Raw genomic sequence first — 17,184 nt, 5'->3', positions numbered from 1 at the left:
AAATGCAGCTCTGTCCAGAAGGGTAATATTCTCAAGTTCTGTACCACGAGAGCAAAGTCAGTCTTACACCTGTTTTTGGAGAGATCAGGCCATTGCCTACCTGCATTTTAACTTCATGTCCATGTAACCAGTCATGCCTCACCCACAAGAAAACTCCAGTCAGTCCACCAGGCGAGAGGAAACCCACAGTAATAATACTAGGTATCAGGCAATTGCAGTGTGCTAGGCATTGTTCTAAACACTTGTGTTGAAAGTGTTAATTTATTTGATTCTCAAAAAAAATCCATGAGATAAGTATTATTATCCCATTTTTAGAGGTGAATAAGCTGAAGCACAGTAAGAGTAAGAAAATTGTCTAAAATACAGCAAATAGGAGCAGACTTGCTGTGTATGTTAATTAAGCTGGTTCCTTCATTATGAATAATAAATGGACAGCTTGGGAGGGGACCAGACTTTTGAGGAAAAGCATCAGTTTGGAAGGGAAGACTCAAGGAGACTATAAAGACTCATCACAAAGAGATAAGACAATTTGAGAAAGAAAAGAGATAACTTTAAAAGCTATAACTAACTGATTCAAGAGAACACTCCATCTTTAAAGCAAGAACACATCACTTGCTTTGAAATACGAGCCATTAGAAAATTTTAAATATATTTTTGGGGATTTAAAATCATAGTGCCAAAAGAAATCCAGTAGATGCACCACAGAATGCCCACAGCTAAGTACTGTTTTTGTTCTGGAAGAGGAAGTTTGTGAAATCAACTGCAGTAGAGAACAAAAAGAGGTGGAAACTGTGTAAGAAAGGTTGAAAGAATCAATTCATCAAATAAGTCTAGAAGGAAAGAAGAGAAATGATGGAGGGAAGAAATAAATAAATTGTAGAAGAAAAATGTCTCCCAAGCTAAAGAAATGTTCATGCCTTCACATTGAAAGGACCCGCCAAAGATCAAACAGGATGAATGTGAACAGCAATCAGAAAGACCACGTATCCTCGTGACATTTTTGATAAGGAGAAAGCCAATGTGGTGTCTTTCAGAGTGGAGGAAAAAATAGCAAGAATGTAAATGGAATTAGATTTCTCATCAATACTGTCACCATCTGGTGGCCAGAAGGCAAAGAAGCTAAATAGACATTTTTCAGAGAAGCAGATTTCATCAGTACCACCCAAAGGCCCTTTCTTGAAAGGATTACTCAAATATATACTGTAGTAAAAAAAAAAAAACAAAACAAAAAAAACCTGTGTAATGTGAAACAGAGAAAAACACAGAGTCCAAAAAAAGTAATGGACAAAGAATTCTAGCTGTTAAATATATCGGTGTGTAAAATAATTGTTCACACAAAATGTAGAAAATACATTTTAATAATAAACTAGAACCAAAATCCTGACATGGACAAGTTTGAGAAGGAATAATGGTGTTCTTGTCATGTTTGGCAATAGGATGGATTGATGGCAAAAAGAAGTTTAAATATGGTTTAAAATATTAAAGTGACCCCTAAAATAATGAGAAAATGAGATCTAATAACCCCGAATGTCTAGGGGTAAGAAGTGATTAAAGCTTGATCAGTTTAGGGATGCCTCGGTGACTCAGTTGGTGAAGCGCCTGACTTGATTTCAGCTCAGGTCAGGATCTCACAGTTCATGAGATCAAGCCCTGCAGTGGGCTCTGTGCTAACAGCTTGGAGTTCTCTCTCCCTCTCTCTCTGCCCCTTCTCGTTCACTCACTCACTCTCTCAAAAGAAGTAAACAAACATTAAAAAAAAAAAAAAAACTTGATCAGTTTAACAAAGAGTGAGGAGAAAAAAGCATGGTAAAAAGAACACAAAATAACATCGCTGGAAGGGGCAACACATACCACACACATTAGTTATCATGATTCATATCAGTAAGTTAAATTCCATTTACATTAAACATGTAAAAAACAAAATTCAGCATATGTTATATGTAAGTACCCCACCTTAAAAGCGAATGACAGAAAAATTGAGGATAAGAAGATAAAATATATAGGTATAGGTGTGTTTATTATCAGAAAGATGATAAAAAGAAAATGAGGCAATACTAACACTAGAAAAATCTAAAAAGCACTTAATATTAAGAAAATGTTCTATTCATTACAATCCTCCACAAAAATATGTTATAAACTTCTCAGTAACATAGTTTTATAATATATGAAGCAGAAACTCATGAAATTCTAGGAGAAATTAACAAAGCCATGACCATAATGTATTTTAACACATGCCTCAGAAGTTAACAAATCAAAGAAAAAGATAAATACTTAGATAAAAATTCAGGTGAATACAGACATACATAGAACTTAATAAAATTTCAATAATTCTGTTATCTAACCTTACGTAAGATATCTGTATTTGCAAAGAAATCTTTGTTTCCTGAGTACTGAAAATACACATTTTATTAAAAAAGCATAGGATGTACCAAAAAAGAAAAATTTTAGGCTAATATGACTAGAGAAAAAAGACACATAATAAAAGAGAAAGGTGGTAAAACACAAGATCTTCTGAATTATAAAATAAAATATGTAATTCTATACAAGTGAATTGGAATATTTACATGAAAAGGCTCCCTAGAAAAAAATGTTAGGAAAAAGATTAATTAAATTGTATCGGAACTTCAAAAAAGGGAAAATCTCAGTATTATTTAAGCTTTGCAGATCAGAGAAAAGGAAAGTATTCATGTCGTTCACCCCTATTTTAAAATCTGAAAGGATGGCACACGACAGTACATACCACTTGTAAATTCAGATGACTTCTAGGCCTTACAGGTTACCTGTTACTACATGAAATAGCAGAGACATTCTCTTTTAAGTCAGAAAAGTAAAAGAAGGTTACCCATCTTGGACACTTTTTCACATTATATCAAAGTTCTAGACAATATAAAAAGCCAAGTAAAAACAGAGGTATAAATCCTAGAAACAGACAAAGCTGTCATTTTTATCCAATATAATTATCAACCCAGAAAGTCTTGGAATCAACAGAAATCCTGTTATTTAATTAATGAGTTTAGAAAGGTGGCTCAGTCAATTAAGCGCCAACTTCAGCTCAGGTCATGATCTCGCTGTTCTCGTGAATTTATGCCCTGCGTTGGGCTCTGTGCTGACAGCTCACAGCCTAGAGCCTGCCTCCGTTCTTGTGTCTCCCTCTCTCTCTCTTTCTGCCCCTCCCCTACTCATGTGCTCCCTCTCTCTCTTGCTTTCTCTCTCAAAAATAAAATAAAAATAAACATTAAAAAAATTTTTTGAGGTGGTACAAATCAAATGAAAATCAGTAACATTTCTATATAATAGGAATGACCAATATTAAAATATTATGAGTGAAATTACTCTATAGGAACAGCAAAAGAAATAAATTAACAAGAAATACCTATGTAGAATTTAAAAAACCTCAAACAAACCTCAAACTTCCCTGAGGTTATGGAAAGAAGATATAAGTAAATTAATACATATACTATGTTCCTAAGTGAGAGACTGTACTTTCCTTCAAATTAATCTTCAACTTTAGTGTGATTGTAGGCAGAATTCCAGTAGGCCTTTTCAGGGAACTTGACAAATTTTTAAAATTCAACCAAAAAAAGTCATATATCATAAAAAATGTTATTTAAATGTAATATATGCTAATGTTTTCATACTCTTTGGGGGCAAAAATCTTAATACTAGGAAAGAAAGAAAAATGATCAGGTTTGACTATTAAAAATCTTAAATTTCTCTACAAAGTAGATACCATAACAGGTGAGAGATGGTGTGAATGTATTGTAGCATATGTAGTAGACAAAAGGTTAATAACCAAAGGATGTAAAGAACTCCCCAGTCATTATAAAGGAATTCAATAGAAAAGTGGGGAAAGGCTAAGAATAGGCAGTTTACAAGAAACGCAAATGGCCAATAAACAGAAGATGTTCAGTATCACTAGTAACAGGGAAATCAAAATTAAAACATTTTACCAAATTGACAAGATTTTTAAATAATTTTAGTCTCTGACATTGACAAGGTAGAGAAAACAGATATTCTGGTATAGCATTTATGGGATTTTAATAGACACCACCTTTATAAGGGCAGTTTGGCCCTACGAGAATGCTAGGTACTCATGCTCCTCTACTTAACAATTTCCTCTTCAGAGTGTCGGGCCTAGGGAAATATTGGTGATTGTGCAGAAGAAAAGAGATCTAGCCAAAATTATTAGTGTTGTTTATAGTAGGGAAAAGTATAAATGATAATCAATAGGGAATGCTTAAATAAATTATGATACAGCCCTCTATATATGTAGGTTTCTAGTGTCTAGTATGCGTTAAGGACTGTACTGGCTATTATTTGATTTAATCGTTAAAAGTAGCCTGTAAGGTGTCATTTTTTTTTCATAGATGAGGAAATTTGAGTTTCACAGTGGTTAAGTCTACTTGCCCATTTCTCTTACCTAGAAAATGTACCAGTCTGGATCCTATAAGTCTGTGAAATGAAATTGTATGTAGTATAAGAATATGCATTACAGTTAAAAATAACAGGTAGAGTCTTGTGTTACATTAAATTCTTATGCCCTTTGATGTCATTTAACTAGGCTACTTAGAGATGCCTAATAATGGTATTTTGTTGATCTTTTAATTCCAGTAGATTCACATCTATTATTATTCATTTTCACTATTCCCTACCCATGCCAAGATATCAATGTTTAGCTCCATGTTCAATCAGCAGGAGGTTAGAAGGAAAAGAGGTGAAGGAAAAAGGAGCTGTAAGGAGAGAGAGAGAGGTAAACAAAAAAGGGCAAAAGGGTAGAAAAGGAGGCACGTTGAAAACTGTGGAGGATATCCTAAAACACTAATGTAAGTTAAAGTAAAGCGTCCCCAAAATAAAGAGGGAACATTCCATCTTAAGCCATTCTAAGCCAAACCTTGCTTTGAAGCTGACACCGGCTTATAAAGCATATTGTATACTAGTTACATTCGTTAGATGTTTGCATTCAGTTGTGTGTAACAGAAACCCAGCTGCAGTGACTTAGCCAAACACCGGTGTATGATTCTGCTAGTACAAGGAGAACAGACGCCAGCACTTAAAGGGCTGACAGACTTGTGTTTATGCTTCACTGGTTATAACTGGGTTACTCAGTCCTATCAACGAGAGAAGCTGAGATAGAAAATGTTTCAGTTGGGCACACTGTGTATCTGAACAAAATCAGGATTATGCCAGGAAAGGAAAAAGAAAAGAAACACTGAGTAAGCAACAAGTACTGTCTGCCACAACAGTGTTCCAGTTTTATTTCCATTTGCCTCATAAGTCTCAGTCTGGATCAACTTCTGTCCTTAGTTTTTCATACATAATTACGTTAACCATTTTACCAACTACAGAAAATAAAATGTCATTAACCAAAAGCAATGAATGCAAAACCAGTCAAGCTGAGTCTTCTATATCAGCATTTAACACACTGCAAATTCCTAGTGGGGAAATTTCAGGATCACTCTTTCCCTCAAACTTAAACCCGCTGCTTACCCACCTACCGTTTTCATATATGCTTTAGAAGACCAGTCTCCTTTCCCTTCTGTCTTTGCTCTCCTGCCCTTTTCCTTGGGAATCAGAGCTGTACAGCTACCTTTAATCAAAGGCATAAAAGGTATCCTTCAGGACTGTTGTGAAGGACAGGGCTAATCATTTCATCTGTAATTAAAAAGAAAATACCAGTAAAGCTAGTGTAATAAATGTAATTTAACCCAGTGGTCACTTTAACCGTATTCTTCTATTAGTAAAATATTCCTATCATGCCCTCCCTGTATGTATAAACTTTTATATATATAGTTCATATGTATTATATAGTTTATATATATTTATGTATAAATTTTATACACACACACACACACCACCTGTCCATTTACTCTGTCAGCCTTTACCTATTTCTTTTAATGTGACCTAACCTTCCACTCCGTCTCAAATGGTGTCATCCTTCACGTGTCCTACCGTCAGTACTTCCCTCAGTTTTGACCATTCCTTGTCCGCTGCTTTGGGAAGAAGCATCCTACTGTGTTCCCGGCCAAATGGTTCACCTTGTTCTTATGCTGTTAATTCCATCCTCACTTACTTCCTCTAAGGCCTTGCTCTATCAGATATTCCTTAAGTTTCTTCGTCTTCACTGGCTCTTTCCCATCAGCCTGTAAACATGCTCAAGTTCCATTAAGCATTCTTCTGCCACTGCCTCCTCATAAAGCCTCTACTGCTTTCTGCCCCATCTTTCACCGCCAGTTTCCCCCACTTCCCTTCACCTCAGGGCATTCTGCCAGATTGTTCCTTCCATCTGAACTACCTTGCTTAAATCTGCAGTCATACTTCTTTGCATTATTTGGCACATACATTCTCTCCCTGACCACTGTCTCCAAGTTTCTTAAGCAAGCTGCAGCTCTTCCATTTCTACTTAAATGTAGGTCTCCCCCAGGCTTCCACCTTACCCTTTTTCTTGGTATATCCTCTGCCTGTGTGATCTTATCTCCTTGTAAGCCTTAAGCTCTTCTCTTTACCATTCTGATTACTTCCAAACGCATATATACTGCTCTGACCTCTTTTCTTATTCTTGATTTGTATTTCCAATTATCTGCTAAATCTCTCTTCCTAGGTAATTCAGTGGTACTCAAAATATAACATGATTAAAGCCAAATCATCTTGTTTAATCCCCAAAACTCTACTTCTTCAGTAGGTGTCATTCTCTCAGTTTTTCACATTAGAAGTCTGAAAGTCTCTTCCATCCATCACCATAGCTGTCCCTTTTAGTTCTAGAATACTCTCATCTTACCTGTTTTCAGTGCTACCCACCCTAGGAGAGCAGTCTTACATAGCAGAATAAAAAATACATCCAAAGCAGCATTAGATAGCAGACCTGAGTAGGAGTAGAATGGGAGTAGGATGGACCTGAGTTCAGATCTCCACTGCCACTCACTAGCTGTGTGACCTGGGATGTATTGTTTAGCTTCTCCTACCACTAAGTTGGGGGGTAACAGAAGCCACCTGTTAGGATCGTTGTCCGGATTTACTAAAGTAAAGCACACAATGTAAAAGCCCTGCCCAGACTATTAAATTAGATTCCTAACTAATCTACCTGCCTTGGGTTTCTCCTCTACGACACCTTACAGGCCGCCACCAGAGTTTCTGAAATACAGTGGAATCATTTATTTTCCTGTGTCAAGTCTCTGGTAGTTTTCCTTGTTACTTCAAGAAACATTGAAACACCTTTGTCTTAGATATATCAGTGAAGTAATCATACACTTTGTCATAGAAATCAGGACACTCTAGAGAGTGAAGGGAGACATTAACCGAAGAGGATTCCAGGACAGCGGCCATAAACTGGGACTGTCCTGGGAAAAGGGAGATGAATGGTCATGAACATATACGGTGTTCTTCATAGCACACCTCCAGCGTCTCCTGCCGACATACCACACTGCTCGTCATTCCCGAAACGCAGGTCCAGAGTACCTAGAATGTTCCTCTCCCTCCTCTCGAAAATAAATGTATCTTTATCTCACTCCTGCAGAATTAATCCCTCTCACATGGATTATAATACTTTCCATGTATCTGTAATGTAGAATTTGCCATTTTATAAACATAACTGAACTCTTCCTCTCTCACTGACTTAACTTCTAGGGCCAGTCTCTCTTGTCTTTAAATCCCCAGGTACTTGCATAGTACATGGGATCTAGTTCATATTCTGTAAATGTTTATTGAGTAAATGAATTTGTTGGTTTGCCTTAGTCCACATGTGAATAATTCAGAACATTCTTTTTTTAATTTTTTAAATGTTTGTTTATTTTTGCAAGAGTGAGAGTGAGCAGGGGAGGAGCAGAAAGAGGGATCTGAAGCAGACTTGAGGCTCTGAGCTGTCAGCACAGAGCCCGATGTGGGTTTGAACTCATGAGCCGCGAGATCATGACCTGAGCCGAAGTCAGACACTTAACCAAATGAGCCACCCAAGTGCCCTAAATGTTCTTTTTTAAAATCTAGTCCTTGCCTTATTCCATAAAAGAGTTTCTTACAAGAATACACTATATAATAGCATATAACTGGATTTTCTTGGGGCACCTGGGTGGCTCAGCTAGTTAAGCGTCCGAGTCATGATTTTGGTTCAGGTCATGATCTCGCAGTTTGTGAGATCTCACGGTTTGTGAAATTCAGCCCCTGGTTGGGATTCTTCCTCCCCCTACCCCTTTCTGCCCCTCCCTCACTCATGTTCATATTCTCTCTGTCTCTCTGTCTTTCTTTTAGAAGAAATACATAAACAAAAAAGAGTGGATTTTGGTTTTTTCTTCTTTCATTTTATTTATCCCTACTGTCCCCTGGGATGAAGTGTTTCTTAATCTAATGTTTGTTATTTTTTTTTAGCCACAGTCCCCATTTTGCTATTCACCTTCCTCCTGGCCATGTGATCCAGTTCTAACCTGAAAGTAGAAGTCCTTTTGTGGAAAAAAGCTTTTCTGATAAAAAAAATAAAAGAGGAATAGATTTGGTTGGTTCATTTATTCACTACTCTTCCATTATCACTGTCCCCTCTTCTTTGGAATGGAAAAGTGGTACCTAGTGATGCAGCTGCCATCTGGCGCCCAGGAGGAGGAAACAGCAGGGCAGTGGAGTTGAAAGCTCTAGAAACCTAAGTCCCCAACAGCATCTTTAAGCCAGTGAACCAGACTTTGTCAGGACCTGCAGGACTTGTTGCATACTAAACAATGAGCACCCGTTGTTAGTGGATTTTCTGCTTATTTGCAGCCAGACACATTCCTAACCAGTACATTCATCAGCCTAACTTCAAACATGTACCTTAAATTTTTTTTAAAGAAACTCACTGATTTTTTAGAGAGTAGTGTCTGTCTTAAGATTAAAATAAATACACTTAGTATTTTTCTATCTGATATAGGTCAGAGTTGCCTTTCCAAAATTTTTTATATCCTGTCATTTGAAATAATGACTTTTACATGTTGATCAATAATGTTAATGAAGGGGCGCCTGGGTGGCTCAGTCGGTTACATGTCTGACTTCGGCTCAGGTCGTGATCTGGCTCATGATTTCAAGCCTCACTTCAGGCTCTGTGCTGACAGCTTGGAGCCTAGAGCCTGCTTCGGATTCTGTTTCTCTCTCTCTCTGCCCCCTTCCTGCTGGCACTCTGTCTCTCTCTCAAAATAAAACATTAAGAAAAAAATTTTTTTAATGTTAATGAATAACACTATCAAAAAATAAGAGTTTTTGTTTTAAAAAGCAAGTTTGCAGATGAGGCATCATTTTATTAGTATATATCTAAACATAGTAAGGTCACTCCATTTTATTTTTTACTAAACTAATATTTTTAAAAAGAGATCCTAACAATTTAAGACTAAAGTACTCCATTTTGTACACTTTAAGCATGTAAAGTAAAAAGAAAATATTACTTCTCTACAAGTTGCATGAAGTGTTCTCTGATCGTGGTGGGTGTGTGTACCCTTCATGCTCACCTATTTTTAAAAGTTCAACATTAAAGGGTGTATTTATGATAACCGCATATTTTTGTTAAAAAAATGTGTTTTCTAATTGAGATAACTGATGTATTTCTCTGAAAACAGTGTTGAGAAATTTTTAGCTGTGCTAGTTAAATCAAGAAGATCTTATACTTTATATGCTGGCGTATGCTTTAATTACATCTGTTTAACTGCATAGTACTAAGGAAAATATTTATTTATTAAGCATTTGATCAGCTTTTATGTGTTTTTCTCTTAGTACCAAGGATGATTGCTTCAATGTTAGCATTCAGCCACCTGTTGGAGAGCTGCTTTTACCTGTGGCCATGTCAGAGAAAGATTTTAAGAAAGAGCAAGGTGAGAGATTACTACAGTTTACTAGAAATTGACATCCCAAATAATATGTGCTCATTCTTCCGGCTGGTCTCTAAAATAAATTACCACATATACATAGCCATTAACAGAGGTCAGTGCATAATCTTCCAGTTTTTCCTAATCCTTTGCTTCTATAAAATAACCTTGAAAGTATATGTTTGTCTGTATCCCTGGCATACTTGAAAATTGATTAATATGTCTTTAAAATAATAAATTGATTCTTAATTAACTTTTCATTTCTGGGAGTTGTAGGTTTGTCAACCTAATGATGTGCTCTTGTGTTTTGTGTTAGTGAAAATGTGAGGGATTTGAGACTTAACTGAAGTTCTGCCACTATAAACGTTAGGCCTCTATATTTTCTTTCACTATAGAACTGTTTTTCATGTCCCACTTACTTATTTTTCCCTGCACACTTGGGAGTGCCTCACCCTTCAAGATAAAGTCCTAATTATAGCATTAAAATACCTCCATTTTCTTTTGGCCTGATCTGTAGTAAAGAAGTGCTATGATGCCAGCCTATATCAGAGCTGAAATACTATAAAAGATGGACTTAAAAAGAAAATATTTTCTGCAGAATGAAAATATTAATATGTTGTGCTTGCCCCAGAGTCCCAGTGTACCTATTAATAAAAATAAATTTTATTTTCTTGTATGAATAAGGAGAAATAACTGAGTTTGTTTAATTAAAGATAATACAGAACTGGACATATCTAAGTGGTATAGTCACATAGTAGTAAAGTTTTTGTGAAGGTAGTCTATTTTTCTCTCTAAAGGGGTTATCATACAAAGATTCCTTCATTTTGAGATCATTAAATCCTATCTGTCATGCTTCCAGAAAGTACTGGGCACATACAGATATCTACGCCTAAGGAGAAACACATGCTTCCTAGCACTGTGTCATTACAGTGCCAAAGGTTTTTTTTCTGTAAGCCATTGCCGCCCACGGGGTCCAAGAAACCTGTTGTAGAAGAATCTCACAAAGAAAATTTCATACAAGACTGTAAATTAATACTTTTCTTTATTTCTGCCTTAAGTGATAAGAAAAAAAGGATGATAAATCCCTGTTTGCATTTGGTTATCTTGGAAGTTGATTACTGATGTAGTAGAAAAACACCTTTGTGATTTTATGATTTTATATTTCTGCTGACGAATTGATGCTTACATTTGCTATTCTTACCCTTTGCTGGCTAAAGCCTGCCTCTCTGCTTTACACCTGCCCAGCAGACCCAGGTGAGTGGCACACAAGGGACTGAATAAGGCTCTGGCACCTCTACTGTTAAGGGGATTTTTTTTTTTAAGTGCAGCTAAAGTATATCTAAAGCAGCTGATTATCGTATGCCTTTCCTATCCCTCAGCTTTGGTTTAGAATACTTGATATTTCGATGAAGTGTTCTTTGCTCGGCTGTGACCGAGGGATTTTCCCTGACTAGCCATATAGAACCGTAGGCGTGTGAGAGAGGTGCTCGTGGAGAACAGCTGTGGTCCTCTGTGGACTTGTTGCCAAAATTCCTTTTTCTTCTGCCATTTTACTTCTATGGTTGTTGATTATTTGTCTGAATAAATCTGGCAGCTGTTTGCTGTGTTTAATAGAGCAGAAAGGCTACTCTGAATAAAGCTATTTGAAAATTTGTTTATATGAAGTATTTGTAAATCCTTGTAAGTCTCTTGGCATTTCTGTATCATTCTTTCTGTCTTCCTGAATTCATTCTTTGATATGGGACTTGATGCTGGCAAATTTACCACGGCTTTAAAGAGTCTTTTCAATAGCATCTTTTTAGTTAGAGATTTCAGCTGGTTTGGTAATCGAGGTCTCAATTCTCAACTTTACACATGTACTTGTTTTTTATACTCCTCTAGGAAGACCTTAGCTTATTTCAACAAATGATACCTAGAAAGGACTCCCTAGCTGAAAAATCTTCAATCAAAATAAACATCCATTTCCTCACATTTTATCAGTGCAAACGTCTGGATGGTAAAATACCAATAAATTTAAGTACCTGTGTGTGTCATTACACATGCATACATTACATTATATAATTTCTCTAATGTAAATAAAATGAACATAGATACTTACTATCTCATTTCACAGGGCATATATTTTAAGACTCAAGAAGTGCATTAAATGCATTAATTATGATTTAACTAGAAAAATTATAAATAAAAAGCATGAGGAATACATTTCTATTTTTATACTAAAGGCATGTATAATTTAAAAGTTTGTACAGTATTAAACAAGAATGCTTCCAACAAATTGTACATACTAGATTAATACTTATTTAATGAAAAGGTTTTATTTTTAATATGAAGCCTGACCTGTCATTTTCCCTCAGTTGTTGCATTTAAAATCCATGGGTAAATGTGCATGTTTATAAGGTTGGTAGTCAAAATGCTTAAAGAAAGAGTGGCCCATCCTATATATGGAACTTACCTATAATACTCATATTAGGAACTCTAAATCAGAAGCATGATTTCTTTTCATTGCTATCAGTTTTGAGCATTGCAGTTAATAATCTAGCTGTGGGATGATTTCAGTACTGTAAATAACATGAGATCCTCTCTTAAAAATTTGGTTTCTTGAGGAAGAGATGTAAGCTGGCTATTCCAAACTGCCTCCTCTTACTCATTTTCTTCTTATGAATTAAATTGGAAGTCTAAAACTTAGGGGAAAAAATTTACTTTTACTTTCTTATATTATGTGGTCTACATTTTAGCAGTTAATGACAGCTGATTACCCTAAATTAAGTACTCTGTCCACTGCCTCTCCAAAATTTAGATAAATTCTAATGAAGCAACAAATTCTATAGTCTGACAATTTTAAAATATTTTCCTGGTGACTTTTACCTTTTTTATGTATAAGCAGACTATATAGTATCTAATGTCTGTGTTTTAGAGGAGAAACTTTTAATGATACCTTGGCATATTTTTCTTTCTCGTTAATTTGAGAATGCCTGATATATTTTCATTTAGAAAAATCTCTGGTTTAAGAAACCTAGAATGTTTACTTAATTTTATTATGATTTATGCATCCATCTTATGGTTTCCTAGCTAGCAAGATGCTAATTCTTTAAATGGTCAGACATTTACTATTTTCTGGCCCTTAACTACCACAAGCAATCATATTTGATGCCCCTTAATTAGAGCACCTTTTTTTCTTTCCAGGTTCTTTTTCCACCTCAGCAATCGAGACAATACATTTGCTTACCATGCTGCTCTCCTAAGTGTTCTTTTGCATGTAAATTAATCTTGATTCAGTTTACACTGTCATGCTGAGTGGTACAAATTGCCTATAACAATAAAACAGCATGAGTTAAAACTAAAGGGGGGTGGGAAGGCAGATTGAATGTGTGCCTTACTTGATAGGATGTTACTTTGCTTTATGCCAATACATTAGCTGACGATAATGAATCTTCTGTTCTGAAAAGCATGGTTTAGTTGATTTTTTAAATTTTACTTCAATGGAGCAGTACCTTGTCTTTTATAGACCACGTTAGACAAACCATTAATGACAAGAGTGTTAAGGTTAAATATGAAGCAATGCATTCACTTCTCTGAGTGCTATCCATCTTTCCATTTACAGGAGCTTGACAAAAGTACTGGCTTTGTACAACATTTCCTTTAATTACATGCTGCGGGGAAACAGGCTTTTAACATAAACATAGTTGCATTCATTTATTCAGCAGTTGCTCTTCAATAGAGCTTAATGGAGAAGGTTTAAATCCTAAATGAGTACACACATCTCTCAGCAGTGTTATGTCAGCAGCCACTGTGCTTTACTTAAAAGCAGTGTTTGACTGCTTATGTAATTTTTAAAGCTTTTGCCCAGTATTGAAGTTAAACAGTCTAAAACAAAACATAGTGTCCCCGAGTTTGAAAGTGGTTAGTAAAAACTGCTCTTTGTTAAAAGCTTAGAGAAGTCGTTTTACAGTATTAGGCTCTTGTGTCTTCATGCTGCTAATCATAGGGGTTCTTGTAAATTTCAGGTTGCATTTGCGATAAATAACTGGATTAAATACATAGCCCTGAAGATTCAGGGCCCTTTGAAAACATAAAATCAAATTTCGCCATTTTCATAAATTTTGTAAACTATTGTGCACATACCAAATGTCTCAAAAGATTATTGCTTTTACTGGATACCATTAGGTGTCGATGACTTACATCACAGGTCCAAATAGGTGGCATTTATTTTAATTATTTTGGTTTTTTTTTTTTTAACCCAGGTACTAAATCTCACTATTTGTTTGAAGTGTTTGGTATGTTACTGAATTTATCTATTGAACATTGATTGTTACATGAGATTCTGACATTAATGGCAGGTCATATGAAAATTCAGTATTAGGATTTTTGTTCCCGATCTTGCTTAACTTGTTTTGTTTTCTTAAATACTGATTTAAAACGTCTCTAGAATTTAAGGTTTTTCCATTCACATTTTTCCCTTTGTTTCCAAATGTTATGCTTCAGAAATTTCAGTTGGTGTCTTTTAATTAACTCTATAGCTCCATTCACTAAGCAAGTACTATTATCACTACGTATAGCTGCTTAGCTACGTGTGCATTTTTTACAACCACGTAACTATTCAGTGACTTTCAGTCACTGCTGAGACAACTTTGATCCATCAGTTGAGGCCATTCATCAGGTAATGTTGCTAGTTATTCCAGACTCATTTTGATTTGTACACAGGCAACATTTGGCAAGAGAGATCTCTGAATGAAAAGGAGAGGAATAAAAATTCTTCCAAAGTAAAAGCTTAAACAGTTGACATAGTCCAAATTAATTGAGTATATTTTAAAGGGACTGAAATTGAATAGAATCTTTGTGATTCTGCATTTACATCTTAGAGTATTGAAAAATCACATTTATTAAGGGTGATGTTCCACTGCATTTTTACTTGCTTCCCTGCACAAAAAGGATTAAAACAATTTTTATAACATTTGCAACTATTTTAATTCTATGATAATTATCTTGAAAAGTATATTCTGAAGTGGGTGTTTTAAGTTTTTAAATTTTGTCTATGAGCTTGAAATGGTTTTCATGTAATTTTCATGAGTAAGAGGGAGCCTTCTTTTGCTCTTACAGGAATGCTAACAGGAATGAATGAAACTTCTACTGTAATCATTGCTGCACCCCAGAATTTCACTCCCTCTGTGATCCTTCAGAAGGTTGTAGATGTAGCCAATGTAGGTGTAGTCCCTTCTGGCCAAGATCACATACACAGGTAGGTTCACCAGCATGTGATGTGGAGATAACTTGTATATATATGTATAATAGACACATATAAATATAGAATTTTAAGTTCATAGTTTTCCTTGAAAATAATAATGCCTAAACACATATTTAACCCCCTCTCTTTGTTTCTTTTTATTTTTAAGATTTTATTTAAGTGATCTCTACACCCATTATGGGGTTCAAACTTAAATCTCTGAGATCAAGAGTCACATACTCTACCCCCTGAGTCGGCCAGTCGCTCCCCTCCCATTGTTTCTGATGAGATATTTGATTGTTGGTTTGTGTTAAGACTCTCTTCCCTATTTTATGCAGTCCTTAATATACTGGGTTGTACTGTCCTGCAAGATACAGGCAGCGTACTTGCATTTTATAATAGCTTGGTGATTTGCAAAGGTACCTTTTGTAAGAGATGGTTGAAAATTTAGCCTATTTCACCAGATTCTGTGGATTTCCAGGAAGACCTGTTATACAAAGCAATGGAGTTGGACTTATTTACTTGAAACAGAGGAAGTTTGGGTCCTGTGTTCATAGTTCCTGTGTACAGCAGTCCCTTAAGGCTGCTTCCAGTAATAAGGAGCTGCTAAAAAAAATACAATATAGGGCCAAATGCAGCTTCTATATCTTAGACCAGGAATATCTTTTTTTTTTTTTTTTACTGTTTTTATTTATTTTAGAGAGAGAGAGAGAGAGAGCATGAACAGGAGAAGGTCAGAGAGAGAGGGAGACACAGAATCAGAAGACAGGCTCCAGGCTCTGAGCTAGATGCCAGCACAGAGCCCGATGCGGGGCTCGAACCCACGAACTATGAGATCTTGACCTGAGCCGAAGTCAGACTCTTAACCAACTGAGCCACCCAGGCGACCCTTAGACCAGGAATATCTTCACCCCTGAGCAGCTGAAGCATGACATCCAAGTCATTTGTCCTTAAAGGTACCAGAGAATGTGATTAATGTGGTTGCCCTCCTTGTGATCTTATGTGCGCAGTGGCTTGAATTAAATTAAAGATAAAAATGATCCCCTTAAACTTGCAGTTGTTACTTAGTCCTCTAGTAGCTTGAAGGAATTCATTAATTCCATCTTTAATTCCTCTGCCATCCTACTGTCAATGGCATACTTTTCCCTCTATGTATGTGTATAGAAAGTAAATTTAAAATCAAAGAGAATACCTTCAGATCTTAAAAAAATTTTTGTAGGGGAGCCTGACTGGCTCAATCAGTAGAGCATGCAACTCTTGGTCTCAGGGTTATAAATTCCAGCCCCATGTTGGGTATAGAGATTACTTAAAAATAAAATCTTTTAAAAAATTGTTTTAAGTTCATGCAGGGTAAGAAAGGCTTCTTACAAAGTGCTACAGTTGATCTGGGTTTTAGGCTTCTCACTGCCATTATTGGGCTTGGTAGTCTGGGGCAAGTTATAAGTTCTCCTTGTGGGCTTTACGATCTTTATCTGTTTGGAAAGGGGTGGCACAGAAAAGTAGAGATATTGAAATGAAATTCTGTGTTATCTATGGAAGAACATTGGTCTTGACTTCAGAAGAGCCGAGTTCAAGTTTTGATTTGCCATCATTCATAGTTGCCTATCTTCATCTAATTGTGACAGAGTGAAGACTACATGTGCTAGTCAAAAAACAAATTTACCCTATTTTTTGTTTTTGTTTTTTTGTAATTTTTTAATGTTAATTATTTATTTCTGGAAGAGACAGAATGTGACCGGGGAAGGGGCAGAGAGAGAGGGAGACACAAAATGCAAAGCAGGCTTGAAGCTCTGAGCTGTCAGCATGGAGCTGGACACAGGGCTCGAATTCATGAACAGCAAGATCATGACCTGAGCTCAAGTCCGACGCTTAACCAGCTGAGCCACTCAGGTGCCTGTTTTGTTTTGTTTTGTTTTTAGAGAAAGGTCCTTAATTAAGTTCTTTAAGAGTTCTGATGCTTCCATTTCTTAATTTCTGACAAGCCCCATCTATCTCACATAGGGTGATGATAAAATACTAAAATGGATATTAGATCATCACACTGGCAACACCATGCAAATACAACTTAACAGTGAATGCTATTCAGTACAGGGGAAAGTGAACAGAAGCCTTTTCAATGAAAATATTTTGGTTCTGAGTTTTCCTGTTGTAATT

The 17,184-nt window shown here is 36.0% G+C and overlaps 1 protein-coding gene across 4 annotated transcripts in view; it reads left to right on the top strand.

Moving 5' to 3' along the window:
- The window catches only part of AP3B1 (adaptor related protein complex 3 subunit beta 1), a 245,805-nt gene that overhangs the window by 218,353 nt on the left and 10,268 nt on the right, over positions 1-17,184 (top strand). The window contains exons 25-27 of one of the 4 annotated variants that reach the window (XM_029942470.1): positions 9,718-9,815; positions 11,027-11,063; positions 14,907-15,029. In XM_029942470.1, coding sequence (XP_029798330.1) covers positions 9,718-9,815; positions 11,027-11,063; positions 14,907-14,928 — 157 coding nt within the window. In that variant the 3' untranslated portion in view covers positions 14,929-15,029. Of the gene's footprint in view, positions 1-7,255; positions 7,685-9,717; positions 9,816-11,026; positions 11,064-14,906; positions 15,046-17,184 lie in introns of those variants that run through there. The other 3 variants (XM_029942469.1, XR_003909937.1, XM_029942471.1) reach the window with 3 other exon arrangements.

Source organism: Suricata suricatta, chromosome 6 (genome assembly GCF_006229205.1).
Source record: "Suricata suricatta isolate VVHF042 chromosome 6, meerkat_22Aug2017_6uvM2_HiC, whole genome shotgun sequence".
Classification (NCBI taxonomy): Eukaryota; Metazoa; Chordata; class Mammalia; order Carnivora; family Herpestidae; genus Suricata; species Suricata suricatta.
Note: the sequence above shows the minus strand (reverse complement) of the source record. Positions and strands in the feature narration are given on the sequence as shown.